We start from the raw sequence: 12048 nt of genomic DNA on the forward strand, positions 1-12048 counted from the left end.
GCATGAGTTCCTTTAGCAATATTTTTGGTAGCATAAAGAGGCAAGTGTTCAGTTTGACCCAGCACCACCTTAAAATTGTGGGGAAACCCTGGTTGCTTGTGATCAGTGCAATAGAGGTCAATAACTAAGTGCTCAGCTTGAGTGGGTGTGTTTTTACAGCGATTTGGGGCTCTAATTGCTCTTTGCAGGAGGACACGGAGGAGTGGAGGCGTTTCCAGGCTGACCTGCAGACTGCAGTGGTTGTAGCCAATGACATTAAGTGTGAGGCTCAGCAGGAGCTCCGTGTGGTGAAGAGGAAGCTGCAGGAGGAGGAGGAGAAGAGTGCCAGGCTGCAGAAGGAGCTGGATGAAGTGAAGGGCAGCAACAGGTTGGTTGTTTACCATTTACCAAGGCCAGGACTTGATCTGTGTGCCTGCTAACACGCATGCAAACAGTGCTTTGTCAGTAACTACTCGCTGGCTTGGATGTGCACCTCGTCTGTTTGTAACTCTTCTGGCAGATTTTGTTGTCCCTTATTCTAAGATCTTTCTGTTCTTTTTCTTTTTGGCAATCTAGCTCTGTCAACTAAGCCATGAAGGTTTTAATTAGCAAATATTAAATAGTAACAATTGCCAATATCCTGTGATAGCTTTGCTCTCAATATGGCGATGCCTTTATAACTCTGTGCAGCTGTATTAAACCATCTGTGGAAAGATTGGTTGGGTACAGGTATTCCAGAAGAGAATTTCTTAACCTGAGGGAAGTAATGAAGAAAGACAAAGTAACACAAGCAGTCATCTGGTCATCAGAGATATGTGCAAATTAATTTTACTCCTAGATTTTGTCTTTTAATTTCTCTCTTGGTAAATTCATGGCCATTGGCAGAATGGCCATGGGAACAGGGATGTTTCTTGCAGGTGAAATAACAGTCCGGCACTATTTGCACTACATTGCACTTATTTTCTCACTCTTCTCCATTCAGGAGTTTCCACAGCAGCTGTACAGTAGACGGAACTAAAAACATGGGAGAGCTTTTTTGTGGAGGTGTATGGATCAGGATGCCTGGATTGAACAAACAGAAAAACTTCTTTTCAGAAAATAAAGGAATGTTTTTAGGCTCCAGTTCCATTAGCAGAGTCCCAAGTGGATGCAAAGAAAAGCTGTTACAGACTATGTACTCAGACAAAATGATTACCAGACAGTACTTAAGGTTCTGGGCTGTTTCCATTCCTAATTTGTTCTTAATGAAATTTCTCTTGTTGAAAGCAGGGTTCCTGTATGAGGGTGGGGAATCATATTCTCATAGCTTCCCCTCTGTATTATTTTGGCTTTTAAGATATATTTGATAGCACTTGAAATGAATAGAAGATGACCTGCTAATTTGCAAACTGGAATATTTATCTTCCATCTATAAGGAACATCACCAGCTCTTTGGTATAAGAAGCCTGAGCTGCAAATACTCCTTTTTAAATTGGAACTCCAGAATCCACACAGCTGTAGTTCCAGGAGGAAGTGTTCAGACATGTATTTTATGAAGTCCTTTTGAGCTTTTGTGTCTCCCTCTGTGTCACACACACGTGGTTGTGTCTGTCTCTGTGTCATGTTGACTCTGTGTAGCTTGCTTTGAGTATTGCCTTGGTCATGGAGCCAGATACACTGTCTGCAGTGGGCAGTATTGATTCTCTTTCAAAGACAGGTAATGAAACCAAATTTTGCATCTGTCAGGATAATTAATTTGACTCTAAGAATGTGCAAAATGTCTGTACTGAGTGGTATGGGGGAAATAATGAAGCCTATGGAAGTCCCTGTCTAAAGAAACCAGTGATCAGCAGCTAAACACTGGAATTTTAAAGCTCTACTGACCTATGAAACAAATTCCTGAAATCACCAAAGCTCCTGCTGGCAGCCAGTTCTACACTTCCAGATATTTTTGGATTCCTGAGGTCTCTGTGTCTCCCCCAGCACTTTGGCTTCCTTCACCCAGGAAGTTCTGGGGGTATTGTCATCATCACTGCCAGCTTTCACAAACGCCACTGCTCAGAATCAGCAGTAAATTCTGGTGCCTGTGGTGATTTTGATGTGTGCTCAGCACTGGTGGAAGCAGTTTGTAGCATGATATCTTAACAGAACCTATAAAGTGTTCCTCATGTTTGCTAATGCTGAGCAGCTGCACGCTCAGCTGAATGTCTGACAGTCCCTAGTGTAAGTTTCCTGTTTGATTTTTAAGCTCTTGTTGGAAAATGTACCTTCCAAAGAGCTTGCTACTCAAAGGTTTTTGGCAAAATCTCAACCATCTCTTGAGGGTCATTAGACTCCACCTCCCAAATTCATCTTGAAGCCAATTTATCTCCTACGACATCCTGCCATTTTAATGTTTGCCTGTGGCTGCCTGAGTTCCTGCCTCCAAGTTTGATTTCACCGTTACGTTCTTCTAATCAGACAAAAAGTCATTTTTGGTTTAGGAACAGCCAAAGAACTTGCAGAAAAATTCCTGATGAGGTCATCAGAGTTCAACTGAATGAAGGTAAGAGCCTCCCAAGGGCATCTTTAACACAGATTAAATGTCTAATTCTATGACTAAGAATGTTGGGGGGAAGGTTGGACAAGCATCAACCAAATGGAATAAGGGAAAAAGGAGTTAACTTGTCCCAAGTTAGTACTGGTTGAAACTACAAATTGGTTAACCCGTGCTTCAGACAGTCTTCTATGATATTTTACATCCTAATTAATGTTATTTCTCTGCAGTAAAATGCAAATCCTTACAATCCACTGTTATGTAGCTGTCTCCTCACAGGCAGTGGAAATTGAAGTTAAATAGTCTCCATCCTTGGAGGTTTTCAAGACCAGACAGGATAAGATCCTGAATAAAAGTTTCAAGGTCTTGCTTTGACTCTGGCTTCAAATTGTTAAAATCATTTTGTCGCTAAAACATTTTCTGCCTTGAGCTAAGAACATGGAGGGAAGATAGCTGGGCCAGGAGTAGTTCTTAGAGAAATTAAATCTGTAATTAAATGAGCGACTTCTTAGAATAATAAAAAAAAATTTAACCAGATCTTCAAACGGAAGCCTAAACTGAACATTGTGATGCATCCCACTAATTTGCTTCTGTTTTTCCTCCTAAAGTCTCCAATGCCACAGCATGGCAGTGTCACATGCTTTTCTCCTGGAAATGAACTTGTACTCTGTGTATTAAACTCCACTGTCAGTCTGTATGTGCTGATGTGCTGCTCATTTGTGCCTGTGTTTGCAGCTGTTCTGTCTCACAGAGGTTTGAGAGTTCACTCTGCTCTCACAGCAAGCGAAGGAGGATGACAGAGCAGGGCTCTCAAAGCAGTGTTTGTTTGCTCCTCAGAGTTGTTTGGTGGGGGTTTGGGTTTGTTAGGGAGTTCTGGGTGGGTTTTTTTAAATTGGATGAGGTTATTCCATCCCCTTTAGTGCAAGGACCCCGCAACTGTGGCTGAGGTAGATCAGCTCAGCTGCCTGCATGGGTCCATGAACCCCTTTTGAATGAATAGTGTGAGATGACCAGAGAGGAAAGCCAGGCACACTGTCAGCCCTGCCCTACATTGATTCCCTGGATGTAAAAAATTAATTTCTTCCTATCTGAGCAACCTAGATTTATTTTGTATTTTGTGCTGTTGTTGCTCATCGTGTCTCAAAGCCAAATTAGTGGAGTGTTAAGGCACTCCTTTAACTGTTCTAGCCACAACACTGGCATTTCCCTCACTCCCCTTAATTTAGAGATGATGGGATGGTGTAAAATAGAGAGCTGTACCTCAGGGTGGGCATGGTGTGGCTTTTCATAACCTCCCCGACTGCTGTGTGTCTCTCCACAGGTGCCTGATCTCTGCCAGCTAACACAGCCCTGGAAGGAGGCACAGCCAGGCCTGTGAGACACTGCAGGATTTGCCTTCAACTCCCAGCTGGAAAAGGGAAGTTTCAATTCAAGAAAGCACCTCTGTTGTTTTTTTTACTACCCTGCAAAGTGTATTGCAAAGTGTGAATGCTCAGGTCCACCTCTTCCCCATGGGCAAGAGCCTCTCTTTGTTTCAGAAGGCTTCTCTCTTCAGAAGACACTAGGAGGCAGAAGAAGTTCTGAATTACTCTAAAGCCAGCTAAGCCATAAGAAGTAACCACAGAGATTTGGGGATCTGAAATAACTGAGAGCTTTTTTTGTGGAGGGATGGGGCTATTTGTCTCGAAACAGGAATTGGAACATGCCATTTTAACCTTAAACAAAAATTAAACCAAGTGTGTATGTCAGATTTGTAAAATTTAATGGCATATACATAAATTCTCCATGTAGTATTATATTCTATGATCTATCTCTGTGTGTCTAAATACATGTCAGAGAGCAGATGGTTTGTGCAGACACACAAACTTGGGGATAGGTCGCTGAAATCCAGCAGCAAAACTGAGTGGAAACACGAATTTACTGGCTCATTCTCAGCTGCTCTGCTGGTTTCAGATTTTTCACTCCTGCATTGACAAGGCACTCGCCACTGGGTGGCACGGCTGACCCGGTGATGCTGGGAAGGGACACCCACGGAGCGTGTCCTGCTGTGACCTTCCCGGAGAAAGTTCCCTGCGAGGTTTGTCCTCCTGTAAGGACTGCAGATGGAGAGAGCAGAAGGAAAAGAAACGAACATATCAAGCCCCTAGTAAACACCCTCTCAGAAAGGAGTCGTTCTCATGCCTTTAACTCAGGTGAAGTATATGATGATCAGGGAGAACTTGAAGTTCAGCTCTGCAGCTGGAGACACCTGGAGAGAGCTTTCCATGGATGCTGAGGAAAATCTCAGAGATCACCATCTCTACCAGGAGATTCTCACCATTTGTTCCAGGACTGGAATTCCGTGTTCTGGCTGTGGGATTTCTGTCCTTTTCTTCTGGATGTGAAGACCTAGCAAGGGCCTGGTGTGGGAGCAGGCTGAGCTAGTGGAGAATTCCACAGGATGTCCTGGCTTTGGCATGGCCCCCACCTTTGTGCCGTGCTACTGGAGTGTTTGCCTATATGCACACTTGTGTTGCCTTTCTCTGCTGTGCTGGCAGCGGTTGAATGTTGGTTTTTATGTTCAAGAAATATACATTCAAGTGCCAAATAAATGTTTAAGTGTTTGGAATTGTTTGCTGCCTGCCCTTGGCCTCTCTTCTGTTCTGTGCAGCGGTAGCTGAGTGTCTCTTTGTGTGCCTTGGAGTTCAGGAGGAGTCACAATGACAGGAGCTGTGTCAGAGATGAGATTGGGGAGTCATTATTTCTGAAAATGTGGTCCTGTGGTCTTAGGCCTCCTGTAACAGTCATCGGTGCAGTTTAGAAATTTTACAAACATGAGAAGGCTGAGTTTGCCAAAAATCTGTATGTTAAGCCCAGAAAGACTTGTACCTTGTCAGTCAGTTATCCACGTACTTCAGACCTAGAAAACAAGGAGATTCACTCTTGCTGTTAGGGAAAAGCTCTCTGCAAATTCTTCTCTCACCAGTGAATGAATGAAACTCAGCAGTGGTTTTGTGAAAGGGACTGCATGTTTTAATTCCTTTGTGGCTCCAGTGCTCTGCTTCCTCCTGGAGCTGCTCCACTTCAGCTGGCTGCACGTGCAGCATTTATCTGTGTGAACCATTCATTCTTGTTTCCAGGAAAGCATACAGCAATTGGTGACATTTTGTTCAAATCCCTCATTTTTGTAGCAGAACTTGTGTAGTCTCTTGGATGGCCTAAGATGTGCTAAGCTGAAGAAATTCTTTGCGTAAGGAGGAGTCATTTTGGGTTTGAAGTTATGGCTCATCATTAATCTTTCTAATTTGTGCTCTGTACTGTCCTCCTGAATTAGCTACTGCAAGTTAAGCTCTTGCTGTTCTGCTTCTCTCTTAAAAAGCCCATCTTTGTACACACATGTGCACCCCCCTATCATACAGATTTTTCTTTTTAAGATTAAGTGCTCACCAATTTCATCTCTATTACTTGTTGGCTGGCATGTGTTTTAATTGAGGCTAGTGGCTCTCAAGACTTTTGTTCTTACCTTTTATGCCAAGACTTGCAGCACGGGAGGCCTTGGTTTTCTGTTGTGTTTATTCAAGGAGGTTGTTTCAGACTGCCTGTTACAAATATACAGATGGAAGATTACAGGAAGCGCCCCCCAAAAAATTTGAAACTGGTTGTAACTTCAGCACTTGAATCCTCATAATGACAGAATAATGACACCTGAATACTCAGTGGACTCTTCTGTGGCACAGGGGCTGGTCTAGTTACTCTGTTTAACATGTTTGCATCCTTTTGCAGTCAAAGGCCAGACTGAAAGTGTAATAGATTCACTGGGTGGTTTGGGATGTTGAGGCAGAAATTTCTTTCCTCCATACTTTGCTAGAAGCAGGACTCGTTCAGCTTTTGTGGTTTGTGTAACTCAGGTGCAGATGCTGTCACCTGCTGATTTATTGTTTTTGCTTTATGAACCATAGAACAAGAAGTGAAGGCTGGAACTTCAGGCTAGCAAAACACTGGCTCCCTCAGAGCTCAGTGAATCTTATCCAATCTGCCTTTCCTCCTTATTGCATTAAATGAGATTGGAACTGAAATGGCTTTTTCTCCAGCCATCTGCCTCTGCAGGCTCCCCTGGCACACAAGGAGCTTCAATGAATTAAAGAAATAGCAAAAGTCTGCTTAAAGACAGCACCTCCTTAAGCTCTGCCAGAAATAGAAACTTGAGTCACTCTTATTCTCTTATTCACTGACACCCTTTAGTCTCTTTCATTTTCTGATTGCTAAAGAAATTGGAAAGGAAAAGGCTCTGACTTCTATTTTTAGCTCACAGAAGTTGTTGAACCTCATGGGCACTTTCTGGATGGAGTCCTCCAGGCACCTTATGAAATAATTTCATCATGTAGCTCTTGGTGTGTATCAACCGTGGTAAATACAGGGAGATGTGATAGCTCAGAACCTGCTGCTCAGCAGCTCATGTGCAGGTTCTGAGCAGGTGGAAGAGGTACAAATAATCTCTTTTTACATGACTAGACTTTATTTGCTTGCAGCTTTCCTAAAATAAAGTTAGGTAATTGCACTCCAAGTCTACCTGAGAAATACAGGTAAGTCACTAAGCAATATAATGTAAAATACTTGACTAGAAGCAACTTTCACTGTGTGATTATATTTCACGTTTTACACAGCTCTGGGCTTTCCTGTATGAACTCCTGTAAGTCCAGCACCTGATCTCTACTTCAGAATTTCCTTTCAAAGGAGTAACTTCGTTATCCTTCCTTAAAATATGAAACCTTTTCTATTTGGTTTGTCTGTGTTCATTCTATCCATTGGATTTTGGCCTTTCTGTGTCTGCTAGGATGGAGCACTTAAGAGTTTTATTCCTCTTTAAGTGCTTATGAATTGTGATTGATGGTTCATTTATTTAGCAAATGTCTCTGTTGATAAGTTTTAAGTGTTGAGTTTTTACTCTGAAGTGTATTTGCCTTTTGGTTACTTTCCTCATGTAAACTGAGAGCCACAGTAGCCCCTTGGCACCTGTGCTGTATTGAGAGCCCATCATCAGATAATTACTGATAATTACTCAAAAGTCTCATCAAACTGCCTTTTTTTTTTTTTTCTATGAAAACCTTCCTGTGTGAGGCTTGGGAATGGGGATGACAAGGTTAACAATGCAGAAACATTTGCTAGACTCAGTGATTTAGTGTTTGCCAGGCACTGCCAGAAAAGGACATAAATATTCAAAGAGTGGCCCGTGTTCTGGGCATTGCAGTAAAACCTGTGCATTGTTGGATTTACTTTGCTATCAATGAAGACTTTTAATCTGTGCTTGGACTTTGTGTTGGCCCTGACTTTGCTGTGGTTTGTGCCTTGCAGGCTGACAGCTGAAGAGGTGGTGGATTCTCTGGAGTCAGACGCAGCCAGCCGCTGGCAGGGGGTCTGCCTCAGCAGAGCGTCTCCCACGCCTCCAGAATCTGCAGCCACTGTGAAGTCACTGATAAAGTCATTTGACTTGGGATGCTCAGGTATATTTGAACTTTGTACTTTGTAGCAAAAAATTTCTAACAGTGAGCAAGACCCACTTCTTGCTTCTGGATGGGTATTGTGTGTCAGTGCATGGTGCATAAATATGGAATGTCACTACACAGTGGTTCCCTGATCTGACTAGAGAGTGATAGTTGGGTTTGAAATCCAGATGTTTCCGTGCTTTTTCCTTGCAGGTAGCAGTGGACAAAATATCCCAGTTCACAAGGTGCCCAGGAGCCCTCTCAGTGGAATTCCAGTGAGGACAGCTCCAGCAGCTGCTGTTTCCCCAATGCAGGTACAAGGAGCTCTTCTGTCCTTGTAGATTCAAAAGAGGTGGACACAGTGCTGGCTGCAGCATCTGCTGACAGGGGCGAGGGGAAACTCATCTGTTTGTTTGCTGTGGAACATCAAATGCTGTGGTCCTAACAGAAAGGATCAAAGTGAGTTTATCTTGACTTCAGCTTAGAGGTCTCGGTGGACGGATGTGAACTCTGTGGAATACAGTTGTGAACTTTTATCACCATGGAGCAGAAAAGAGGTTTCAATTATTGGGAGTGAGGTAGAAGAAACATCACACTGAACTAGGGAGCTGGCATGTGAGTTGGGAGACATGGGATTGAAGTTTCCAAGATCTGTGGTCCCAGTTATCCAGTGAGGTCTGGGAACTGTGTATTAGTGCCTGATGCTGGGGTATTGATTGAAAACTGGTACTGGGGCTGCAGAGACAAGAATCCTCCTGAGACATGACTCAGGGTGTTGGGAGCACACTCAGAGCTGGGAACAGGCATCCTTACTTTTGATTTGTGACACTAAATTGCGTTTGGCAAGAGAAAAAATCATACAAATAGAAGTGTGAAGTAGTTCAGGAACCAGTGTATTACCAGATAAGATATTGTCCCTTTGTCCTTTTATTTTTCACAATTATTTACCCAGCTCTAGGTCCAGCTGATACCCTGCTGAAAGGTTTCTGTATCCCTCCACATGCTCTGTGATCTTGAAACAGCAGAAACTTCTTTCTGCTCACCTATTTAAGCCTGATGGCCAATACTGCTTCAATTACCTTTTGCACCTTTGTTTCACAGAGACATTCTGTCTATAACAATACCAAGCCAGCCAGCAAGGGCATTGCCAGACACGCAGATCTGTCAGACCTCCCTCTGGCAGGTAAGTTGTGATAAATGTACAGACACTGCCTCTTTTTGTTAACTAGACTTGTTATTACCTGTTGGCCTCTGCCTGAGTCATTTTTCCTCTTACGTGGTCAAGGGAAGCCTGGAAAGTGCCTCCTGTGTCCTTATTTTACAGAGCTTATTAATTTTGTTGTGCTTCTGTTCCCATCTTGATCATAACTGCAAAATAGCTGATTTATTGTGGTTTGCCAACACAAACTCCCCTTCTTTATGCTGAAGTATCCACGGCACCTCTCTAATCCACACTGTGGAACTGGAGAGGGTTGGATTTTGTTCAACATGTATGTCTCTGGAACAAGCCCAAAGCACTGTCTTCTGAGGGTTTATTTGTTTTTAAATTGAGCTTCATTTGAAATACATCAAACATTTCAGATACTGATGTGACTGTTTTAGGAGCAGTCATATTTGGGCTGGAAATAGTTTATTTTGAGAGTTCTCAAGAGATGAGTTTGTTTTCATTTCACACTTTGCTTTTGTTCTCTTGTCATTTAATATTCTTTTCTACCAGTGTTTGTTTCCCATTTTCTCTAGGGCCCTTTATTTTGATTATCTGGTCCTGAATGTAGTTGTTGCATTGGAATCAAAGTTAGTAACAACAGATTCTTGAATTTTTAAGGACAGATGAAATATTATATTCCTGTAGGGAAACTGCAGGGAGGGACAAAAAACCAAAACAAAACCCTAAAACAGTCAGTCACAACTTCTTGATGGCTAGACTGGATCTTCTGCAATAGTTTGCTAATACAGAAGAGAAATTGAAACCTGGCTAACCAAGCAGAAGTGTCTTTTCTGTCTGGGAAAATGGACAGGGTTTATTTACTTGTATCAGTTGGTTTCCAGGAAGTCTTGCATGAGTGTATAGATCCCAAACACAACATGAGACCTTTTTAATCTCTACCAGTTTACTGTAGAGTGTAATAATCTGTCAGCTGTGTAATATGATGCCAGTCCTTAACAACAAATATCTCACTCTACACCATGGATAATTTCTGTTATTACCCATAGAGAGTCCTGTGAAAATCTGTTAAAATCCACAGATATTTATAAGCCATTGTATAGTGAAAATTTATGGCTGCTTATCTAACAAGTTTCTGTATTTACAGCTTCTCTTTGTACCTGGATTTAATTTAGTTCCAGTAATCCATAGCAAAGGCTTGCTCACTGTAAACTTGTAACAGCTCTGGTTCCAATCTAAATAATCCTAGAAGGCAGTTGATCCAACACTGAATCAAAAATTATCCCCAAGGAAATTCAGAGTGAAGTAGTCTCCACAATAAAAATCTTCTGGCTGATTCCGTCTGACCAGTGTCACAGCAGGGTTCTATGATGTCCCTAATATGACCCAAATGTTACATAGTTGGAGAGGAGCATGGAATTCTTCACCCAGAGCTGGTCTTTGGTGGTGACCTTTGAGAGTCAGGGGTTTTCTGGCTCCATCTGGACTTTGTAGCACCCAGAAATAAGTCAAAAGGAGCTGAAGCTGAGATAAGAAGGAATTCACACCTCAGTGATAGGGCATTAATTGATAATTATCACAGGGATGTAACTGAAAAAGAAGTGAAAAAGTTGTGTTTCACATTGAGTAATTTCCGATAACATGATGTGCAGTCCTGGCTTGTTACATCACCTCATGTATCGATATGCAGTGATTTTCTTTTGACTGTGTAACAGTATCTATCATAAATAGGTTATATAAATTGCGTAATATGTGTAAGAAAAATACAGTTGCATCTGCAGTGAATATATTGAGCCTTCTCAAAGTTATGTCAGAGTGGGTGCCAGACTTCAGGAGGAGTAAGTGCCTTTCCCTGGGCTGTATTCAGGAGGCAAGGGGCTTTCTTGTTACAAGTCTGCTAATGGCAGAAAAGAAATCATTGTACTAGGGCTGCTCAGTCATCTGGTGAAGATATCTGGTGCTCAGCTTTTGAACCTTTAAGACTGCAGATTTTGGTATTTCCCTTCATTCACCTGAGGCCCCTACCCCCCAGCAGGAGTATCAATCACAGGAAACCAGGCAGCCTGGACTGTTGAAATCATCAAAGCCATTCCTTGTTGTGGTCACCTCTAATCTGCTCAAGGTTTCCTAGCCCCATGTGTGTTTAATGAACAAATGAGTACATTTGTTTAGAATCAAAACAACAGACTACATATTGTGTGCTGGGATGGCAGGACAGTGATTAATCAAATTCCTCAGGCTGCAAACTGACAGCTTTTTTTTTTTTTTTAATAAATTCCCACAGACCTTCTGAAGGGGAGAAATGAAGAGCTGAAACCAGACCATTACCTCCGCAAAAGCCCCTCCCTGGAATCCCTGAGCAAACCCCCCATGGCCTTCAGTAGCAGGATGCTTTCCTCTACCCCCAGCTGCTTGAAACCCCAAAGCAAACTCAGGTATCAGCCCAGTTTCCTGGGAAAAACAGGACAGACCAACAGCATTACCTGGCACCAGGATAAATATTTTCATCTGGAGGACCTTGTCTCCAGAGCAGACTCTGCTGGCTGGTCTTTGGGAATTACCAGGCTGTGTTAGATCCAGATGTGAAAATACAGATTGCAATGATCACAGTTATCTGTAAAATGGGAAATCGGGGTAGCAAGCTTTCAGGAGCCACTGAGTTGTACACAAGAATTCCATCATGTGTACACATGATCAGCCCTCATTATCTTACTGTCATTTTGCGTGTTGTGAGCTAAAAACCAGAGGTTCTGAGGGCTGAAGGAAAGTAGACAGGTAATTTTCTTCTCTTGAGAAAAAGTATTTATTTTCCTCTTACCTCTGCTGTTATTTCCACCAGCAGAAGCTGTGGAGTGGAGACAATGTGGGTGTTTTGTTTGTTGGCTTTTAAATGTCCTCAGCTTTCACACTTTTCATTTTATTCAAGA

At 42.5% G+C, this 12048-nt stretch overlaps 1 protein-coding gene across 6 annotated transcripts in view; it reads left to right on the forward strand.

The window, feature by feature from the left end:
• SPECC1 (sperm antigen with calponin homology and coiled-coil domains 1) overlaps positions 1-12048 on the forward strand; it is an 87645-nt gene that overhangs the window by 55364 nt on the left and 20233 nt on the right. For 3 of the 6 annotated variants that reach the window (XM_066202166.1, XM_066202167.1, XM_066202168.1), the window contains 5 exons: positions 189-367; positions 7826-7974; positions 8170-8270; positions 9058-9139; positions 11406-11556. In XM_066202166.1, the coding sequence (XP_066058263.1) occupies positions 189-367; positions 7826-7974; positions 8170-8270; positions 9058-9139; positions 11406-11556 (662 nt within the window). Of the gene's footprint in view, positions 1-188; positions 368-961; positions 2422-2441; positions 2504-3815; positions 5103-7825; positions 7975-8169; positions 8271-9057; positions 9140-11405; positions 11557-12048 lie in introns of those variants that run through there. The other 3 variants (XM_066202170.1, XM_066202171.1, XM_066202169.1) reach the window with 3 other exon arrangements.

This window comes from Chamaea fasciata, unplaced genomic scaffold, assembly GCF_029207755.1.
Source record: "Chamaea fasciata isolate MVZ Bird 193981 ecotype frontalis unplaced genomic scaffold, bChaFas1.0.hap1 SCAF_21, whole genome shotgun sequence".
Classification (NCBI taxonomy): Eukaryota; Metazoa; Chordata; class Aves; order Passeriformes; family Sylviidae; genus Chamaea; species Chamaea fasciata.